This window comes from Microcaecilia unicolor, chromosome 3 (assembly GCF_901765095.1).
Source record: "Microcaecilia unicolor chromosome 3, aMicUni1.1, whole genome shotgun sequence".
Classification (NCBI taxonomy): Eukaryota; Metazoa; Chordata; class Amphibia; order Gymnophiona; family Siphonopidae; genus Microcaecilia; species Microcaecilia unicolor.
The window spans coordinates 134,422,568-134,445,392 of record NC_044033.1 but is presented as its reverse complement, the minus strand read 5'-3'; the positions used below and the strand labels follow the sequence as shown (position 1 = coordinate 134,445,392).

The window sequence follows — 22,825 nt, the reverse complement described above, 5'->3', positions numbered from 1 at the left end:
ATTGTCTGTCAGTGAACTAAGAGTACAGGAGGGCATATAAGGAGTGACAAGAGACGGTAAGTATGAGGGAGTAGCGGAGTAAAGAACTGAATATTCCCAGTTAATGGCTAGGAGATAACCTGCTATATCGTGCAATATAGCCAGCTATCCCCGAATATTCAGTGCATCACTGGCTATTCTAAGTGACCATATTGGGCTGAGTAAATAGCTGGAATATCTTTGGCTAGTTTACACGTAACCAGCCAGTGTTGAACATTGGTTTGGCTGGTTAAGTTGAAACCGGACAAAATTAAACCGGATATTCAATGCCAGTCACCAGAAATGGCCCGGCATTGAACATCTAGGCTCAGCACTGACCATGGGAGGCAGCTCGGCTACCTCCCACGGTCTGAATATCAGCCCCTGAGTGTTTAGAAAACTATAAAATAGTCCTTGGACCCAGAAACATAGCCACAGGCAGGCCTGGGCCCGGCCATTTTTGGCTTAGACCCATCCAGCAGCTGGATACACCTCTGTAGCTGGCAAGGAGTGGAGTAGTGGCCTAGTGGTTAGGGTGATGGACTTTGGTCCTGAGGAACTGAGTTCAATTCCTGGCCCAGGCAGCTCCTTGTGACTCTGGGCAAGTCACTTAACCCTCCATTGCCCCATGTAAGCTGCATTGAACCTGCCATGAGTGGGAAAGCACGGGGTACAAATGTAACAAAAAAGCATGCCAGCTTTAGAAGTGTGGAGCCCAACCTGATCATCTAAAGTGCAGTTGTTAGCTACCACCATGAACATGCTCAGTTCTCTGGCAGGCTCTGGATTTCTTTTTGCTGGCAGGGCTTGGGGATCCCTGCTAGCTAAGGTAAATTTAATTTGAGAGGGGCAGGAGGGAAGAAGAAGGAAAAGACAGAGGAGTGGGGCATGTAGTCCCCTCCCCCCCAATGGTCATCATAGCACCCTCAAGAATATTGTTCTGGCTACGCAATGGCTTGGGCTTTGAAGGGAAGTCCCTGACTCTGGAAGTGAGAGTGCATAGAAATAGTGAAAGCCGAAAGATGGCTGGGGGAAATAAATATTTATGTGCACCATTGGGCAAGCACTCAAAGAGAGGAGTGGAGAAATAGCCTAATGGCTAGTGCAGCAGGCTTTGATCCTGGCAACTTGGGTTCAAGTCCTACTGCAGCTCCTTGTGACCTTGGGCAAGTCACTTAACCCTCCATTGCCCCAGGTGCAAAAAGCTTAGATTGTGAGCCCCCTAGGGACAAAGAAAGTACCTGTATATAATGTGTACAGCACTGCATATGTCTAGTAGTGCTATAGAAATTATTATTAGTAGTAGAGTTACAGTCATTAATTCACAGTTCTTTGTGCAATGTTATGAAACCCATATTTTTGGTGTAATGTTCTATAGTTATATGATTATTGTAAATAATTGCAATGTCTATGGCATGAAGCTGTGTATCAAATTCAATCAATCAAATAAACAAGTATTCATAGCAGGTTTATTTCATTTAAATGAAACAAAAACCTTGTGAGTAGCTTTAAAACTTAAAATACAGTAATCAAACACATTTAGGCAGATATCAAAACACTTTTTGGCAAATAATATTCTATTATTGTTGCCTTTACAGTCTCTATATCACGATGGAATCATTTTCTCAATGGGGTTAGGATGTACGGGTTCTCAGTCTCAGTAGAACAAAACAAAATAACATAAAAACAAACAAACAAAACAAGCCAGGAATGGACCAGTCTCAGTTTTTAGCTATTCCTGGAGTACCCCTTAGCCAATCAGGTTTTCAGGATATCCACAATGAATATACATGAGAGAGATTTGCATGTCTCAGTGGCATGTAAATTTTACTGTGGATATCTTGAAAGCCACACAGGCTAGACGATATTATGTACAGCTGGATCTTAGCCAAAAGTCCAAGAAAAAATAGAAGTGAAAAGAAGTTTAAATATGGAATAATATTCAGTGTGGCAGAGGCACATAAGTAGGAGAGTTCTTAATATGTTAAGGCTATCAGATGATACTGCCTGATAAAAATTCCCAGGATATCATTGTTTACTGCAGTGATTCCCAACAGTCTTGGGTTTTCAAGGCATCCACAATGAATATAAGTGATTATTTATGGGCCACGGAGGCAGTACATGAAAATCTATCTCATGTCTCTTTGCTTAATGTTGCAATAATTCAATAATTCATGAAGAATTGAACAAGAAACATATCAGTACTTGACTTTTTTGAAAACAAGTTCAAGCTATTTGAAAAAAATACATATTTATACAAAATAAATTAATACAAAATTCACCTTTTGGAGGTTTTTTAGACCAGTGATAAGATTGGAGACCAGTATGTGCTGGCACTAAAGACATACTCGCTGCCAAGCCGTGACTTTTGAGGTCTTTTTCCTCCAATTAGTTAGAATGTTCAAGAGTATTGGAACATAATATTGAATGAAAATGAATACACAAGAGATTTGAAAATATAATCGTTTTTTTCACCTTATTGATTTACTATAAACATTTAGGTTTTTTTTCCTCAAATAGAGTCTTAGTATAAGTTTTGAACATTAGTTTTGAACATTACCTGAATGTAACACAACTTGAGCTACTACTGAAAAAGGTGTGAGCAAAGTCTAAATAAATAAACAACAATAATAAATTAGTGCAAGGCCATTAATGCAAAAAATGGGAATTGGAAAAATAGCCTTAACACATGGGAAAGATCTGATAAGGGCACACTAAGGCCACATTTTATCGCAGCTTACTAAAAGAACCCGTTAATCACTTAGGTGCTACCTTATAGACTAGTGCCTAGTGCATGTACACGGAAACCAGAAAAAGAAGGAGGTCCAATACTTCCACAAACAAAACAAGAACATCAAAACACACAAGAGTGGAAGAATGCCAGACTGGTCTTTTTGGATCTGGCGTTCTTCCACTCTTGTGTGTTTTGACATTAGTGCATATACACGTCACAGCTGATTATTGGCACCAAGAACACCTGCAAGTGATGTGCACTTCTAGGTACCCATTCAAAGAACTGCCCTGCAAGTTTTCAAAGAATCTCCAATTAGTGAGAAACTAAACACCTATACCCTCGTTTACCGATAAGTTTTAAGCAGTTGATGGGTGTTAAAGCACTATTGCAATTTAAAGCACTTTAAATAACGGAGGCTCCATTATTCTCAGTGAGGCCTTATTTTACTAAGAATACAGTTAACTCACATTAATATGTGTTAATGTGCATTAATGCATGTAGTAAAGGAGGGCCCGTTCCTTTTCAGTTTATGAACACCTAAAACCAGAAGCCTTAATTTTAAGGTTCCTTTTTCTGTTTCTTTATGTACAGACGAGATGTACAGCGTGTAACACTCATTGCTTATGCAAGAATAACAGGCTCAGACAATAGCTGCTAAGTGAAAACAGCAAAGTCATGTTTTATTCATTAGTTCTCTCCAGTGCAGAAAAAGAAGGGGGTTGATTAAAAAAAAAAAAAAAAGCGATTTAACTAGCCAGAAATGGCTCCTAGCCGGTTAAATCACTTGTTTGGGGCTAATGGGTCATATTCAGTGGCATTTAACCAGATAATACTGCTGAAAATGTCTGGCTATTTTGGGGGGTGTTTATCACTTGGCCGCCGGTGAAGTGCCAATATTCAGCACTTAACCAGCCAAGGGAGCTCAGACATGGCGCCGACATTCAATTTCCACGGATAGCGCCGGCAGCAGTCAGCAAAATACTGACTGCTGACAGTTGAATATCGGACCCGGAAATAACTCCTACATACAGACAGGCATGATCTGATAGAGGGAGAAATGGTAAGCTGAAGTAATTTAGTTTCTATTTCCCGGTCTTAGAAACAACTTGAATTGCTTTGATCCACTCTGTCCGCTCAGCTGCTGCAGCAGCCTGAAGGTAATAGTGAATTTCATTTGCTGTAATAATTTCAAACAGGTTGCCTCCAACTTCAGATTTTCTGGCTGAAAAAAATAAATAAAAGAAAATGAGGATGTTTTTAAGTTTTTCTCTGCCATCCATCTATACTTTGTTTCTTTCAAAATCTACAAGCTGCAAATCCAGACTGGCAGACTCCCAGCAAGAATACAGTATATTGTGATTTAGAATACCTGTGGTTGGCAGTCAACTTATGGGTTGGGGTGTTTAATAAAATGCATATTTTCGGCATCACTGCACAGATTGGCAGCAGAACTGAATATAAGTGTAGTACAGTGACCACTGCTGGCTATCCATATACTTCCTAATCCTATAAGAGATGCTAAAAATTATGTGCACAATTTAACTGAATAATGAGCTAATTACAGACCCTCTCAGCTGATCTTCGCTGTACTCTGCATGGCTTCTGTGTGTCTGACGTCCTGCAAGTCAGACGCACAGACACACAGAAGCCCTGCAGAGTACAGCAAAGATCAGCTGAAAGGAGCGCATTTGTGTGGGCCGCGCACGCCGGAGTCAGAACAGAAGACAGCACTTCTGCTGGCGGGGGTTCGGGTGGAAGGGGCCCAGTGACGGGTGGGACTATGGCGCCGGGCCCCCTTGGAGGCCCGGGCCCCGGGAATTTTCTCCCCCCTTTCCCCCCCTCTCGGCGGCCCTGATTATTGGCACTGATTAGATTTAATTGGCATTTAAATATGTAAATTTAGGCACAGGATCCACGCTTAAACGTTACGTGCAATCTGAAAAAGGGGGTGTGGAAATGGGCGGGTCATGAGCGTAACAAGGGTGTTCCTAAAATTTACGCACATTGTTATAGAATAACGGGGATGCACAGCTAATTAAAGTGCATACATTTGTACCTCATTTCAGTTGGTGCAAATGGCCATGCCTAAATTTAGATGTGACTCCTGGGCGTAAGCGCTATTTTATAAAATGTACCTAACTTTAAGCATGGCTGACAGAATAGTGCTTTTTTTCGGTGCCGATTGGTGCCATATATAGAATCTAGCCCATAGCATCAATATTCATTCACTTTAGAGTACATGTGGAGGGGCATAATCGAACGAAAACGTCTATCTCCATGGGCGTTTATCTCCAAGAACGGGTCCGTGAAGGGGTGGACCGAACCGTATTTTCGCAAAAGATAGACGTCCATGTTTTATTCGACAATTTGTGAGCTGGGCGTTTTTGTCTTTCAGCGATAATGGAAAATGAAAGCGCCCAGCTCAAAAACGAATAAATCCAAGGCATTTGTTCATGGGAGGGGCCAGGATTCGTAGTGCACTGGTCCCCCTCACATGCCAGGACACCAACCGGGCACCCTAGGAGGCACTTTTACAAAAAAAAAAAAAAAAAAAGGTAAAAGAGCTCCCAGGTGCATAGCACCCTTCCCTTGTGTGTTGAGCCCCCCAAATCCCCCTCAAAACCCACTGCCCACAAGTCTACACCATTACTATAGGCCTAAGGGGTGAAGGGGGGCACCTACATTGGGTACAGTGGGTTTGGGGGGGGTTGGACGACTAAGCATTAAGCAGCACAATTGTAACAGGTAGGGGGGGGAAGGGCCTGGGTCCACCTGCCTGAAGTCCACTGCACCCCCTAACAACTGCTCCAGGGACCTGCATACTGCTGCCAGGGAGGTGGGTATGACATTTGAGGGTGAAAATAAAAAGTTGTGAAACATCATTTTTTGTGGTGGGAGGGGGTTAGTGACCACTGGGGGAGTGAGGGGAGGTCATGCCCGATTCCCTCTGGGGGTAATCTGGTCATTTAGGGCACTTTTTGGGGCCTTATTCGTGAAAAAACAGGGTCCAGGAAAAGTGCCCTAAATTCTAGCTACAAACGAATAGTTTTTTTCCATTATCGGCGAAAGGCGCCCATCTCTCCTTGGCCGATAACCACGCCCCAGTTCCACCTTCGCCACGCCTCCGACACGCCCCCGTCAACTTTGTACGCTTCCGCGATGGAGTGCAGTTGAAAACGTCCAAAATCGCCTTTCCATTATACCGATTTATTCGTTTTTGTGAGATAAACGTCTATCTCCCGATTTGGGTCGCAATATAGGCGTTTTTCTTTTTCAATTATAAGCTGGATAGCCTGTTGTTTTCTCTCTCTTCTAGGTCCCTCAGTCAGTTTCAATCCTACTTTCCTTTTTCACCGTAAGTTTGGTCCCTGTTCCTATCCTTTCTCCTCTCATCCTTTGATTCTCTTTTTCCCTTCTCTGTTTGATCCTGGGTCAACTTTATCACTTCTCTACCCCTACCATATTCTTGCTCTCTCCATCATGGTTCCATTCTCCATCCTCTTCCTCCTCACCAGTTTATCCAAAGTGTCCTTGCTTCTCTCTCCTCATTCTACCTCGCTTATGATTGTCTCCACTATCCCTGACCTCCACCTCCAGCTTGAGCTATTCTTATTTCTCTCTCTTCTCACGTCATCCCATTCCAGGTGCTCAGGTATCCTTGCTCCTCCTAATCCCAGGTCCATTTCTCTTTACTCTATCTGCACTTTGCTATCTCTGGCCAGCAGGAGGAGTGAGGTATTTTTATCTGATGTGTAGCCACAGGTGGAACCAGATGGCAGGGGCCCACCCACTTTAGGCTCAGGCCCACCCAGCAGCAGTGCACCCTTATCAGAGCTGACGTTGGAGGGGGCGGGCAAACAGGGCAACTGCCCTGGGCCCCACTACTACAGGGAGCCTCCATGGTCTGGCATCTTTCCCTTCTGCTCCCAGCCCAACATTTCTCTCCCTCCCCAGGTCTACTTTAACAGGTGTTTTTGTTTAGAGGGGTCACCAGCAGCGGCAGACAACCCTCTCTGATATGACATCCTGTTTCCATAGGGGTAGAATGTAGCAGGTCAGCCATAGGCTGTGTAAGTGAATCACTGCCTCTGCCAGTGACCCGTCTAAACAAAGCAAATGCGTGTAAAACAGCTCATTAATATGTAAATACTAAAATACAGCTTGCAGTGAGCACTAGGTGCACACCGTAAGCCATGTTATAGTTAGTAAAATAATTCCAGCTAAAAACTGGGATCATTTTACTGCCAGGGAGTTGCAGCCCAATGCTCCCAGACCAAAGGTTAAAGGGGCCACCACCCAGAAGAAATTACAATGGCCAGAGCACCCTCCACCAAGATTATAATCCCCTCTAGAAACCTCCTCCAACCAAATCCCTTAACCTGAATGGCACCCGTAGCAGCCACCTACACCTAGAGGTTTCCCCTCCTCCAGCTGAGCCTGCCCCAAGGCTTCCCAACCCTTCCAAAGGCCCTCCAATGGTGCACCTTAGATATTCCATAGTGATTAGTGATCTGGGCAGGAGCAATCCACAGTTGCTCCTGCACTTGCCAGCACCATCATCCTAGCTGTAGTCTTGTTTCTGTAAAAGGGCCTGGCCACTAGACATCAGAGAATATCTGAGAGGAATGCCTGGGGAGAAGGCCAATGGGGGGGAGGGGCTGTGGGAGGGATAGGGGAAAACCTCAAGGTGGGGGTGGCTGCTAGAGGTGGCCCTTTGGTTTGGAAGCAGTTTGGTTGGGGTGCACTATGGAAGAGGGCCTTAATTTAGGGGGGGGGTGTTAGAAGGGATTATTGTCTTGAAGGTGAGGCACTCTAGCTACAGTGTCCTTCAGGGGTTGCCCCTTTAACAGGTGGCTTGCAAGCACCATTATTCATTTACCACAGAAGTCAGCAACCTGCATTACTGAGATATAGCAGGTTGGTGACTGCTGAGTTAAATCAAGGAGCAGTAAAAAGTTATAACTGAAGCAAACTTACCAGGGCGAAAAATAAAGGGATCCTTTTACTAAGCAGTGGTAAGCACTAATGTGTTCTTACCACAGGTTAAAAAGCACTGCTGTGGGGCGCGCTAAGGTGTCCCATGGTAGTTTTTTGATCGGTGTGTGCTACTCATGTGCTAAAAAATAGATTTTCATTTTTAGCACTAGGGGCGTATCTGGGACGGAGAGTAGGCATGTTCTGCACTAATCAGTTAGCATAGCTGCATTGCTGCACACTAACCAATTAGCATGTGGTTAGTATGTGAGTCCTTACCTCCAACAAAATGGGTGGCAGTAAGGGCTCACACACTAATGGGGAAATTAGCATGTGGCCATTAATAGAAAAAATGGAAAATGGGACCATTTTACCACCATGCTAAAAGTGGCCTTAGCGTGTGGATACCGCAGGCCACTTTTTAACATGGTTTGGGAAAAAAGGGCTCCAAAGTCAGTATATATTGAAAAAATCATTCTAGAAGCTTTTGAGGATTCAGTTACTAGGGATGTGCATTCGTTTGAAATGACATGTCATTTTGTGTCATTTTTACAAATCAAAATGACAGGAAAACACCCTGAAATTTTGGATTATTTGCTCTTTGTAATTAGTGTACATTCTTCCAAAAGATAGTAAGGGGCATTTTCGATATGACGTCTAAATCCAATTTGATTGAAAATATCCAAAAATCAAGAGGAGAACAAAGCATTTTTTGAACTAGAAAAACGCCTATCTTTTTGTTTTGAAAATGGCCATTTCATAGATTTTTGTAAACGTTTTGTGCTCAGTGTGTTTCTTTTGTGACCATTTTCGAAAAAGAAACGTTGAAAAGAAAAATACCCAAAAACAAGCCATTGGGGTGTATGGGCAGGCCAGCATTCTTAGTAGACTGGCTACATAGACATTCCATCAGAACAGTGGGGCACCTCAGGGGGGCTCTGCAGTGGACTTCACATAAAAGGTCCCAGGTACACATCTCACCACTACCCCCTTATATTATATGGGGAGCCCTCCATAACCCATCAGTACACCACTACAATAGCCCTTATGGCTAAAGGTGTCACCTATATGTGAGTACTGTAGGTTTTTGGTGGGGTTTGGAGGGCTCACACTTTCCACAGTTAGAGTGGATTATGGGCCTAGGTCCCCTTCTCTACAGTGCACTGCACCGATCAGGCTACTGCAAGTACCTGCTGCTACTCTAACAGGATTGGCCATAACATCTGACACTGTCATAGAGGCTGGTATGTACTGTTTATTTCACATCTTGGGGGGGGGAGGGTCTGTGACCACTGGTAGAGTAAGGGGAAGTCATGCTTTAATCCCTCCAATGGTCATCTCACCATTTATGGTAACTTTTTGTGAATTAGTTGAGATGGAAACTGCAGCACCCTTGAATGGCTGGCAAGGATGCCCAAGCCGCACCAGTTGAAGAGATCCATTGCTGAAACCCTCTCCCAAGCAGTGCAGCCTGAGCAGTGAAGAAGTTGGTAGAGTGCTTTCCAGTCACTGATGCTTGTACTCCTTGTGAATGCTCAGTTTATGCACAAACTGAGCATGTGCAATGAGTGCTGGTGTTGGTGGCTGGAAATCACACCATTGACTTCACCACTGTTGAGGCTGCACTGAGGGGTGGGGGCAGTTTCGGGCAGCAGATCTCTTCGGATGGCGGGGCTTGGGCATCCCTGTTAGCAAAGGTAAGATTTCTTACATTAGGGGGAAGGGGAGAGCAGAGAGGAAATGCGTGGCTCTTCCAGTCCACCCCTGGGACCCCCCTAAAATTGGGCTGCTGACTTGCCCCTGACTTGAACAAAGTGAAAATTCCTGTAAGCAACACAGGAAACTATACAAAACAAAAAATTTGGGCCTCACATCCCTATCAGTTACCCACTAGTGTGGTGGTTTTGATATTTATCCTCCTTTCATCTCTCTCTCTGTGTCTTCCATTCTCTTCCCTCTCTTATACACTTCCTCCATCCTGTCTTTATTTCTTCCCTTGTATCATTCTCTTCTTTACTTGTTCCATTTTATCATTCTGGATTTTAGCTGGTGAATTCCAAATATCTTCATTTGAAGCAAGCAAGCAAGCAGTTAACAACCTGGATAACTTTCCTCTATAAATAAACTCTTAAGTCAGGTATGTGATCTAGAATGTACCACAAAAATCCACAAAACATTTACAAATGAACAATAACACACGTTCTTTCAGTAATCCAAATAAGATTTCTGACTTTGTGTTGCTGACTTTAGGTTTTACATTGACTCTGTTCTTTACATCTCTTTTGCATTCTGTCTTCCTTCTTCTCATTTTCCTAACACTGTTTTACTGTTTCATTATCCATTTCATTCTTAATACTCTTATTTGAGTCTGGTTAGTTGTTCTTCCTCTTTTTGTGCCATCCTCTTTGGTCTACTTTCTCTTCTTCATCAAGTTCTTTTTTTTAAGTTTGTCTCTTTCTTTCTAACCTCTACATGCCCTTTTTCCTTCCTGAATTTTGTGTCTTCTTCCCAATCTATTTCCACATTTCCTCCAGTCAATTTATCTTCTCCTAGCCGATCTCTGTATCTTCCTCAACTTCCCTGTCTCCAGCTTTTTCCAAATCTTGCATCTCTCTCCTATGTCTCCTCCCCCTTAATCATCTTTCCCTGTTCGGTTTCTTCCTTTCCTCCTTTTTGTGTGTTCTCCTCTATGAGCATTTTTGACTGACTTTGTATTAACTGAAAGCCATTAGCCATGGGGCACATGGACTGTCTCTGCTGTTCTTGTAAGAGTATTGGAAATACCTGGTGGCTTTTGCTAGGTAAATACAAACTGACACATACAATCTGAATTCTCCAGAGAGGTCTACTGGTTCAGGAGCTTACTGTGGCTTAGTTACCTGGCTATCCGAGCATGCAGATGGCTAGAAAATGTCCCTTCTTCTGTATTGATCTTCTTTTTTTGGCACCATGTATATCAAATGTTAACACAAACAGAGTAACACAAGCCTTTTGGTACAGAAAATGCCATAATCATGTTTGCAAAGTTTTCACTTACCATCTGGTGTATCTTCTATAGCAGTCACCACACAGCCTCGCAAATGAATGGCACCAAGTGGATCCTCTCCCTGTAGGAGGCCCAAATAAAGATAATACTGATTGGTCAAAAGTCCAGAACATCTATTTCAACAGTATGACTGGTCTAAATTTATTGAAAAATGTGCTTATTTTGAAACTCTATTTGTGTTTTGGACGTCTGAAAACCAACATTTTGACATCCAAATGAGAGGCATTTCTTAAAATGCTGCGAGGCTTCACTGAGGCATGTGTAAATTTGTTTAGTGTGATTGAGGAAGATTAGTTAAATAGTGGATGTTAAGACATATATTGACAGAGATGATATTGGTAGTTTATCATTTTTATGGTCAGTTTATGTTTATATGTGATATTCAAGAATGGGCTAAAAGCAACAACCTTTGCCTGAATTCAAGTAAAACTGAGCATCTATTGGTCCCTAACAGAAGTGGGAACATCCTGACATCAAAATCTCTTTTGGGAAATATGAACTTCCCCTCAAATCACAAGTCAGGAACCCTGGAATGCAGCTCGATTCAACAAGTACTCTGATCCCCCCTAATCCAAGCAATCTTCAAAAGCAGCTTCTATCACTTGCAACAACTATGCTGCCTGTTTCCTTACATTGAGAAGGCAAGCCTTGTCTCAGTTGTACATGCCATGATAACATCAAGACTGGTTTACTGTAATGCACTCTACACTGGTCTGACTACAAAGGGTCTGCACCAGCTCCAATTCATTCAGAATGCTGCAGCTAGACTAGTAGAAGGCTATAAGCGACATGACCACATCACACCGTTTTTGTAAAATTTTCACTGGCTACCAGTATAATACAGGACCAAATTAAAACTCTGTTTGACCTTTAAGGCCCTTAAAGGAAATGGCCCAGAGCACTTGAAAAACAGGATCTCCCTCTACACACCTCCAAGTTCACTAAGGTCTTCCCAGTCCCAACTACACCCTATCCAAAGGACATCACATGATGTGATACCCGCAAGCGAGCCTTCTCCGGAATAGCCCCCATACTCTGGAATGCACTCCCTTGAAAGCCTTTGCTTAACACAAGACTATCTGTATTTCAGGAAGCAGGTGAAAGCTTGATTCTTCAACCCGGCCTTTCATGGAAGAAATAAATTACACTGGCTGCACACACTATAGCAGGACATGTTTACCTGCTCCTAAGGTCCTCTCAACCTAAGATAATGTTCAAACACCTTTCTGACCTCATTTGCAACTTTCTTTAAATTAATCCTCTTATTTTCTAAATTCTGTTACTCCATCTTATCTATCTATATGTTCCATTTTTGCTTATACTCTAGGCCAGTGATGGCGAACCTATGGCACGCGTGCCAGAGAGGGCACGCAGAGCCCTCTCCCTTGGCACGCACGCCGTCGCCATCGCTGGTCCGCCCACTCTCCCTCCTAGTTTGGCCTTCCTCCCACCCTCCCTCCAACCCAACGAGCAACAGCCCGCATGCCCGTCCTCCCTCCCTCCTTCCCTCCCTCCCAGCACCAGGAACCCCCTCCTCCTAAAATTTAAAAAGCGTACCTCCTCAGTCGGGGTTAAGGCGGCGTGCATTGGCAGCGAAGCGCCTTCGGCCTTCCCTGTCTCTCAAGCTCTGGTCCCGCGGGACCAGAGCTTGAGAGACAGGGAAGGCCGAAGGCGCGTCGAGCGAAGCACAGGCTGGGAGGGAGGGAGGGAGGATGGATGGGCGGACGGCCTGATGCTCGTTGGGTTGGAGGGAGGGCGGGAGGCCGGCCTGATGCTGTCTGTGTGCTGCTGGGTGGGAGGGAGGCCTGATGGTGGGTGCTGGGTGGGAGGGAGGCCTGATGGTGCGTGCTGGGTGGGAGGGAGACCTGATGGTGGGTGCTGGGTGGGAGGGAAGCCTGATAGTGGGTGCTGGGTGGGAGGGAGGCCTGGTTCTGGGTGCTGCCGGGTGCTGGGAGGTAGGGCAGGGGGGAGAGGAGGGTTGCTGGACATTTGTGGCTGGAGGGGAGAGGATGGTTGCTGGACATGGACGGAGGGCATGAAATGAAGAAGAAAGGAGGAAAGTAAAGAAATCAATGGAAAGGAAGCCCTGGAAACGGAGTTAAGAGAACAGATAGAGAGCAGCAGAATCAGCGACTAGAACCAATATGGATAGAAAAACAAAATCACCAGACAACAAAGGTAGGAAAAATCATTTTATTTTCATTTTAGTGTTTGGAATATGTCGAATTGGAGAATTTACATCTGCTGTCTTATTTTGCACTGGGCATACTGGAGCTGTAACAGCTTACAGAAATGATTTATAATGGAAGAAAATCATGTTATTTTTTTCTCCTACACTAGTATAATATTTTCAATGATGTCTGTTTATATGCGCCATGGCTGGTGTAAGGGTTGTGGCTATCATAGGGGTGGAGTCATATGTGGTGACCCCACCCATAATGAGTACCGGCACTTTGCGATAAATAATTCAGTTTTGGGTTGCTGTTTGGGCACTCGGTCTCTAAAAGGTTCGCCATCACTGCTCTAGGCTGTCTATGAAAATGTTTTATTACATATTGTGTGGACACTGTAATGCAGCATACTATTCCATACTTTGTATTGTTGTTTGAATATTTTTACTGCCGTAATTGTCTGTTGCTTATGTTTGACTTATTCTTGGTGTATACTGCCTCAAGAGAATTCCTTCAAAAAGGCAGTAAATAAGTCCTATTAAATAAATAAATAATGTATTTTAGAAGGCAACGGATTCCTGTAGTTTATAATTTTTTTTTCAAAAGTCGTTCTATTAGCTATTTTTGCATGACTAGAGTTTTTAGATAAGTGTGTTTTTATGATATAATTTTGTGGTTTTTTGAGAGTGAAGAGGTAATACTTTTTATTACCAGAGCACATATATGTATTTTTATTTTGATAATCAATATTGCTGAAATTGTAAAAAACATTCCCCCTGTTTACTAAGCTGCACGACAATGCAGACACAGCTGTGTGGCTTAGTAAACAGGGAAGAAAGTTTTTATTCTATAGGCAACTCCTATTGTCATTTGATCATCACTAATGTTTTCCAAGGTTCTGCAACTGTCAGACCTATGAGTTCTTGTACCAAGTAGAGCGCTGCCGAGCCCGGTACTTGGACCAGGTTCTGCTTGGCGGCCGGACAACCCCGGGTTTCACTTGCGCTGACTGCTGTTCCCCAGAGGTTGAGCCCCTAGGTGCGGGCGGCCTGCAGGGCTTACGAGATGGAGCAGGAAGCGGGGTGATGAATGTGACAGCCAGACAGGCAGCAGGCAAGAGAGTGATCCAGGTACATACAGAGACAGTAGGCAGGCAGCAGGTCAAGAGAGTAATCCAGGTACAGGCAAGGTCAGGAGGCAGGCAGCAGACACAAGAGTAATCCAGGTACAGGCAGAGTCAGTAGGCAGGCAGCAGACACAAGAGTAATCCAGGTACAGGCAAGGTCAGTAGGCAGGCAGCAGACACAAGAGTAATCCAGGTACAGGCAAGGTCAGTAGGAAGGCAGCAGACATGAGAGTAATCCAGGTACAGGCAAGGTCAGTAGGCAGGCAGCAGAAATGAAAGTAATCCAGGTACAGCGTACAGGCAAGGTCAATAGGAAGGCAGCAGACACAAGAGTAATCCAGGTACAGGCAGAGTCAGCAACAAAGAACAAAGTAGTGGAGAAGCACTACTGAGCAAGTAACACCAACCAAAGTAGAAGCCGAAGCAAGGAGTCTAGGGAGAGCTCAGCTGATAAAGTGCTGGCGTCTGACATCAGCAGGGAGAAGGGGCACAGCCATAGGACAAGAGCAGGGGAAGGAGGAACCGGAAGACTAATAGGAGAGAAGCAAGGGAAGCCAGGCAGAGGAAGAGCAGACACAGATGGGTGGAAGCAAAGCAATCAAGGAGCCTGGAAGCCAGGCAGAGAGAGAGAGAGAGAGAGAGAGAGCAGAGCCAGGTGCATGGAAGCAAAGCAATCAAGGAGCCTGCAGCCAGAGAAGAACTACACACACGTCTGAGGGCTGTACCAGTCAAGTGTGCGTGTCGACGGGACCCTGTGCAGCCCGAGGACGCTGCTTGCATTGAGGTAGGGGACATGACAGTAATCTGATGTGTTATGTATTTTTACTTTTTCATTCTATTTTATTTTCTATGTATGTTTTGTATGTAATTAATATGTATTTTATGATGTTTTAATTAATTATTTATATTTAGGTATATGGGGTTTTTTAGACCCCTGATGCAGGTTGTAGCTGAAACTTGCCCAAGTCAAGTCTTTCTTCTTCAATAACATTAGGTGTAACATAGTAACATAGTAAATGACAGCAGATAAAAGACCTGAACGGTCCATCTAGTCTGCCCAACAGTCACACTCATTATGAATTCATGATTAAATCAACAATGAATGTGATATTATATTCTTTATCACGAGTCTTTCTTTTTGGTGTTTCTGGGACATAGACTGTAGAAGTCCGCCCGGCTCTATCCTTATGTTCCACCAACTGGAGTTGCCATCAAAGCTCACTCCAGCCTAACCAAATCTGTCTTGTCAATTGCGAGACCAAGACCATAAAAGTCTGTCCAGCACTGTCCTCGGTTCCAGCTACTGAATTTGTCATTGAAGCCCTTTCCAGCCTATCCTAAACTGGATTGCCATATACAGACACAGACTTATAAAGTCTGCCTGGCACTGGCCTTAGTTCTTCACAGCTAGAGTAGCCGTCCAAGTGTCACTCACACAACCACCCCCTGCTGCCATTTAAGGGTTTAAAAAAACTTGGTAGGGCATTCTAGGCATCGACCAACTTCTCTGTAAAAAAGAATTTCCTGATATCACTCCTAAGTCTACCACCCTGCAACTTCAGCTCATGTTCTCTAGTTTTAGTATTTCTCCTTCTCTGGAAGAGATTTGTTTCTATATTAATACCTTTTATTTAAATGTCTGTATCATATCTCCCCTGTCCCTTCTTTCCTCTAGGCTATATATATTCAGGTCTTCCAGTCTCTTCTCATATGTCTTATGGCACAGGCCCCTTATCATTTTTGTCACCTTCCTCTGGACCGCTTCTAGTCTTTTTACATCCTTAGCAAGATATGGCCTCCAAAACTGAACACAATACTCCAGGTGGGGCCTCACCAATGACTTGCACAAGGGCATCAACACCTCCTTTCTTCTATTGGTTACTCCTCTCTCAATGCAACCTAGCATCCTTCTGGCTACGGCCACTGCTTTGTCACACTGTTTTTTTGCTTTAAGGTCCTTAGACACCATCACTTCAAGGTCCCTCTCCCCGTCTGTGCATAGACTATCTCTGCTGGTGGTGTGTGCCCACTCTTATGACAAAAGAGTAATGAAGCTTGGTTCAGTTGTGTTGAGGCTTGTAAACTGCTAATAAGGTCCTCCCATTGAGTAATGTATTACATAAAATTAAACTTGAAACGTAAACATAAACATGTAGTTCCTGGTTGCCCTTCATAGACATAAACATGTAATTCCATATGGGTGACCAGGGCCTCCTACCATCTACATCAGGTCCTGGAACAGCTCCAGAGGCTGAAGAAGAAACTGCACACCTCTTGCAGCACCAGGTGTCCTGAGGACCATCACAGCTGTAACTAGGATCAAGCTACCTAAAAGTATAGCTTAGAAGCCTCAGAATCTTTGAATATTCCAGCACCTCACACTTCAAAGACTGTAAGTGTCAGTCTTCTTTAAAACACGTGAATGCTAGTTGTTACACTATTATTAGGAGAATGCCGAAAGGATATTCACAAGATTAAACTTGAATTCTCAACCAGGTCACCTCCACCTCTCCTTCCCTTAGTCCATTCTCTCAACCCTTCAACCCCTGCCTCCTTTTCTGAAATCACTGAAGAGGAAACTACACATCTTATTTCCTCCTCGAAACTAACTACCTGTTCCTCTGATCCTATTCCCACCCATCTACTTAATACTATCTCTCCTACTGTCATCCCTTTTATCTGTCATAGCCTCAATCTTTCACTGTTCACTGCGACTGTTCCTGATGCCTTTAAACATGCCGTGGTCACACCACTCCTTAAAAAACCTTCATTGGACCCTACCTGTCCTTCCAACTATTGCCCCATCTCCCTCCTCCCTTTCCTATCCAAGATACTTGAACATGCTGTTCACCGCCATTGCCTTGACTTTCTTTCATCTCAAGTTATTCTTGATCCACTTCAATCTGGCTTTCGCACCCTTCATTCAACTGAAACAGCGCTTGCTAAAGTCTCCAATGATCTGTTCCTGGTCAGATCCAAAGGTCTCTATTCTATCCTCATCCTTCTCGATCTATCTGCTGCTTTTGACACTGTTGATCACAGCCTACTCCTTGATAAACTGTCCTCACTTGGATTTCAGGGTTCTGTTCTTTACTGGTTTTCTTCTTATCTCTCCCAGTGTACCTTTAGTGTATACTCTAGTGGATCCTCCTCTACTTCTATCCCACTGTCAGTTGGTGTACCTCAGGGATCTGTCCTGGGACCTCTTCTTTTCTCCATCTATACTTCTTCCCTTGGTACTCTGATCTCATCCCATGGTTTTCAGTATCATCTTTATGCTGATGACTCCCAGATCTACCTCTCCACACCAGAAATCTCAGCCGAAATCCAGGTCAAAGTATCAGCCTGCCTGTCTGACATTGCTGCCTGGATGTCTCAGTGCCATCTGAAACTAAACATGACCAAGACTGAACTTCTTATCTTTCCACCTAAACCAACCTCTCCTCCTCCCCCATTCTCTATTTCTGTGGATAACACTCTCATCCTTCCTGTCTCATCAGCTCGTAACCTTGGGGTCATCTTCGACTCCTCCCTCTCCTTCTCTACACATATTCAGCAGACTGCTAAAGCCTGTCGTTTCTTTCTCTATAATATCACCAAAATTCGCCCTTCCCTTTCTGAGCACACTACTAGAACCCTCATCCACACTCTTATCACCTCTCGCTTAGACTATTGCAACTTGCTTCTCACAGGTCTCCCACTTAGCCATCTCTCTCCTCTTCAATCTGTTCAAAATTCTGCTGCACGACTAATATTCTGCCAGTGTCGTTATGCTCATATTAGCCCTCTCCTCAAGTCACTTCACTGGTTCCCTATCCGTTTCCGCATACAGTTCAAACTCCTCTTATTGACTTATAAGTGCATTCACTTTGCAGCTCCTCAGTACCTCTCCACTCTCATCTCTCCCTACATTCCTCCCCGGGAACTCCATTCACTGGGTAAATCTCTCGTATCTGCACCCTTCTCCTCCACTGCTAACTCCAGACTCCGTTCCTTTTATCTTGCTGCACCATATGCCTGGAATAGACTTCCTGAGCTGGTACGTCAAGCTCCATCTCTGGCTGTCTTCAAATCTAAGCTAAAAGCCCAACTTTTTGATGCTGCTTTTAACTTCTAACCCTTATTCACTTGTTCAGAACCCTTATTTTATCATCCTCACTTTAATATTCCCTTATCTCTTGTTTGTCCTGTTTGTCTGTCCTAATTAGATTGTAAGCTCTGTCGAGCAGGGACTGTCTCTTCATGTTCAAGTGTACAGCGCTGCGTACGTTTAGTAGTGTTTTAGATATGATAAGTAGTAGTGTTGCAGGAATTACCACTATTGTTAGCAGAATCTGTGGTACTTCAGGAGTCAAACACCACACACCAGAATGAGAGAGAAATCTTCTTTATTTGCCAGCAAACAAAGTAGGACATCAGCTCTAGCTCTCTCTGTGTCTTGTCCTTCTGTGTCTCTTCTTCTGAGCTCTCTCTCTGTGTCTCCTGTCTTCTCCTGTCTGTTGTCTCTCTCGTCTCAGCTCCTTCTCTTCTCAGCTCCTTCTCTTCTCAGCTCCTTCTCCCTTGTAAGCTGCTTCTGCTCTCCTTTATATAGAGTCCTACACCCTTCTAGCCCCCCTTTCTCACCAGATGGTAAAGAATAGATTGATTACCCTGTCTTGAACTAATTATTACTTACACATTACTTAAAAATATCAGTTACATAGGTTTGAGATATTTCCTAAACTGACCTATGACCTGGGGCCTCTCAAACTAGACAATGTGGCACCTATCTCCTGCATTTTATTATTATTCACATAATCAGATTCCCGGTTATAGCTTAAAATACTAACCGGACTCTGGCATTCATTAAGGGGTCAAGGGGCCAGTCTTGCTTAATGGCACACAGACATGATTTGTTATTACTTTCAGAAGACCAGTCCTACACTTAGCTATAATTCATCAAGGAGAAGAGAGTTGACTTTCACTGACCTCTTTCACCTAGCTAGGACTGTGGATAATTCAAACCAGATGATGACCTCTTAAACTGCAGACAAATCTCACTTGAAAGTCAGTGTTACGTCTGTGGCCGTGACCACCCTCAGACTTACCCTGTTTCTGGGAGTCAGTGGCTGTGCTGGCTTTTGCTTGTCTCTGTGTCTGTCTCTGTCTTAGTTTCTCTCTGGCTCTGTGTGCTGATTGCCCTACTGAACCTCACCTGTGTGGGCTATGCCTTTTCCAAGATGGCTGCCGCCGACTCCTCTATGCCAGTATCCAAGATGGCTCCCGCTGGGCTGACTTCTCTGTGTGTCAAGCCTCTGTTTGGATGCAAGGTGATTGCTGCAGCTTGTGCCCCTGGTGTGGAAGGGCTTTATTAATCACTTAGAGACTACAGCCCTGCCCTTTGCATTGTTCATTTAGGGCCCTGGTGTATAGAGTGCTCTGTACACTGTTTCAGTGTTGGCTCTGTGTGAGTTTCTATGTTTGACTAGATAGCTTAGGCACCGTGTGGCTTGTTAGCCTGTGTATAGCTTTGCTAGTGCTCTGTGTTTGTTTAGACTAGCCAGCTTAGGCACCGTGTGGCTTGTTAGCCTGTGTATAGCTTTGCTAGTGCTCAGTGTTTGTTTAGACTAGCCAGCTTAGGCACCGTGTGGCTTGTTAGCCTGTGTATAGCTTTGCTAGTGCTCTGTGTTTGTTTAGACTAGCCAGCTTAGGCACCGTGTGGCTTGTTAGACTGTGTATAGCTTTGCTAGTGCTCTGTGTTTGTTTAGACTAGCCAGCTTAGGCACCGTGTGGTTTGTTAGCCTGTGTATAGCTTTGCTAGTGCTCTGTGTTTGTTTAGACTAGCCAGCTTAGGCACCGTGTGGCTTGTTAGCCTGTGTATAGCTTTGCTAGTGCTCTGTGTTTGTTTCCAGTGCATGACTTGTTAGCTTGGGCACAGCTTTGTTGTTAGCTGGTGTATAGCTTTCAAGTCTCCTGAGTGTGCGCTGTGTATGTTTCTTGTGTATGACTGGTTTGCCTGGGTATAGCGTTTCTATTAGCCTAGGTACAGTTTACTAGTCATTTTGTTTAAACCTGCCGACTGCCAGAACCCGGACAGTCCCTGCCTGTCGGCCTTGCCTGCGCCTAGGTGCCAGGGGGCACTCCTGGATCTTCATTCCTGCTGTTCCTGCTTGCAAGTTCCAGTTCCGGGTTTTCCTGTAAGTCCTACCGGCTGCCAGAACCTTAGGGCTTAACCCTCGGGGAAAGGTGGTCAAGCGTAGGTGAAGCCTAGGTCCAGTGTGTTCCAGTCCAGCGGGTTTCACTCCTGTATGTTCCAGTCCTGTGGGGCCCTCCAGTGTGTTCCAGTCCAGGGGGCTCCACTCCAGTGCGCACCCGTCTGGTGCGTTCCAGTTCCGAGTGTTCCGGTGTAGAACTCCAGTCCGGGGTTCCGGTCCAGTTTTGTCTCATCTCTACCTTGGAGGTGATCTTGCCTGCCACTGCCGCTCCACGGTAGTGGCCCATGGGCTCACGAACCCAGTGCTCTCGGGGAAGAAGCCTGACAGTATGCCAAGGTCCTCGAGCACGCGACAGAATGCAAAGGCCATGAGCCCGGCAAGAACCCCCACCCAGCCGACCCAGCTGGGGTCCAGCTCCGTCATTGTTCTTGATCCTTCTATGACTCTTCGTCAGTATCGTGGGAAACTGTTGTCTCATCCTGTTTTGAAGAAGACCCCTGAAGCGGCAGCTGAGAGAAAACGAGTCCGGTGGCTTGGAATCACTGAAAGCCCAGTTTCAGATATGGACCCTTTCATCACGCTCTCAGAGTATCGCCGCAGCCTTGTCCTGAATCCAGCTTTGTGGGATACTCCGGAAGCTGTCGCTGAGAGGAGACGTCTTGGGAATTCCATGCTCTGGGCCCAGCAGGGGTCCAGTCCCGTTCAAGCAGCGCGCCTAGACAAGCCTCTGAATCCAGTCCGAGCAGCGCGTTCAGTCAAGCTTCAGAGTCCAGTCCGAGGGACGCTGCTGACCGAGCCTCCGATGCCAGTTCAAGTGGCACTTCCACTCAAGCCTCTGAGTCCAGTCCGAGGGATGCTCCTGACCGAGCCTCCGAGTCCAGTCCAGATGGCGCTTCGAACCGAGCCGCCTATCCCAGTTCAGGTGGCGCTTCCATTCGAGTCTCCGAGTCCAGTCCGAGGGATGCTTCTGACCGAGTCTCCGATTCCAGTCCAAGCAGCGCTTCAAGCCAAGTCTCTGCGTCCAGTTCAAGTGGCGCTGTCTACGGAGTCTCCTAGTACCAGTGTGGATCCCAGTTCCAACCCCATTTTTGAGCTGGATCCGTTTATGACGCTCCAGGAGTACCGGGTTGCCCTTTTGTCTGATCCAGCCTTGAAGGATACCCCTGAAGCTGCCGCAGAGAGAAAGCGTGTCTCCTGGCTTGGGTTTGAAGAAAACCCAGTTTCTGCTATGGATCCCTCTACCAAGCTGTTCTTTTACCGCTTCCAACTCCTCTCGGAGCCAACCCTACGGGATACTCCTGAAGCCCAAGCTGAAAGAAGGTGGCTTAGTAGTCCCGGACCGAGTTGGAGTTCCAGTCAAGATGCTGAGTCTGGAGCGAGTTGGAGTTCCAGTCAAGATGCTGAGTCTGGAGCGAGTTGCAGTTCCAGTCAAGATGCTGAGTCTGGATCGAGTGGTAGTTCCAGTCAAGATGCTGAGTCTGGATCGAGTTGCAGTTCCAGTCAAGATGCTGAGTCTGGATCGGGTTGCAGTTCCAGGCAAGATGCTGAGTCTGGATCGAGTGGGAGTTCCAGTCAAGATGCTGAGTCTGGATCGAGTTGCAGTTCCAGTCAAGATGCTGAGTCTGGATCGAGTTGGAGTTCCAGTCAAGATGCTGAGTCTGGATCGAGTTGGAGTTCCAGGCAAGATGCTGAGTCTGAATCGAGTTGGAGTTCCAGTCAAGAGGCTGAGTCTGGATCGAGTTGCGGTTCCAGGCAAGATGCTGAGTCTGGATCGAGTGGGAGTTCCAGTCAAGATGCTGAGTCTGGATCGAGTTGTAGTTCCAGTCAAGATGCTGAGTCTGGATCGAGTTGCGGTTCCAGTCAAGATGCTGAGTCTGGATCGAGTTGGAGTTCCAGGCAAGATGCTGAGTCTGGATCGAGTTGGAGTTCCAGTCAAGATGCTGAGTCTGGATCGAGTTGCAGTTCCAGTCAAGATGCTGAGTCTGGATCGAGTTGCGGTTCCAGTCAAGATGCTGAGCCTGGATCGAGTTGGAGTTCCAGTCAAGATGCTGAGTCTGGATCGAGTTGTAGTTCCAGTCAAGATGCTGAGTCTGGATCGAGTTGTGGTTCCAGTCAAGATGCTGAGCCTGGATCGAGTTGGAGTTCCAGTCAAGATGCTGAGTCTGGATCGAGTTGTAGTTCCAGTCAAGATGCTGAGTCTGGATCGAGTTGGAGTTCCAGGCAAGATGCTGAGTCTGGATCGAGTTGCAGTTCCAGTCAAGAGGCTGAGTCTGGGTCGAGTTGCAGTTCCAGTCAAGATGCTGAGTCTGGATCGAGTTGGAGTTCCAGGCAAGATGCTGAGTCTGGATCGAGTTGCAGTTCCAGTCAAGATGCTGAGTCTGGATCGAGTTGGGGTTCCAGTCAAGATGCTGAGTCTGGATCGAGTTGCAGTTCCAGTTACAATCAAGGGGTTGATTCCAGTCCGGGTCCAAATCCCGGCTCAGTTTTGGATGCCAACCCAGGTTTCAGTTCCAGATCTGCTTCTGTTCAGACTTCTAGTTCCTGTCAAGACTGGGATGCCAC

At 45.4% G+C, this 22,825-nt stretch overlaps 1 protein-coding gene across 1 annotated transcript in view; it reads right to left on the bottom strand.

Annotated features, from left to right (window-relative positions):
• Positions 1-2,904: 2,904 nt before the first annotated feature.
• Positions 2,905-22,825, bottom strand: part of PLEK (pleckstrin) — a 110,083-nt gene continuing 90,162 nt past the window's right edge. The window contains exons 8-9 of the mRNA XM_030196380.1: positions 10,764-10,833; positions 2,905-3,974 (exon numbers count right to left, since the gene is read on the bottom strand). Coding sequence (XP_030052240.1) covers positions 3,835-3,974; positions 10,764-10,833 — 210 coding nt within the window. The 3' untranslated portion in view covers positions 2,905-3,834. The remainder of the gene's footprint in view (positions 3,975-10,763; positions 10,834-22,825) is intronic.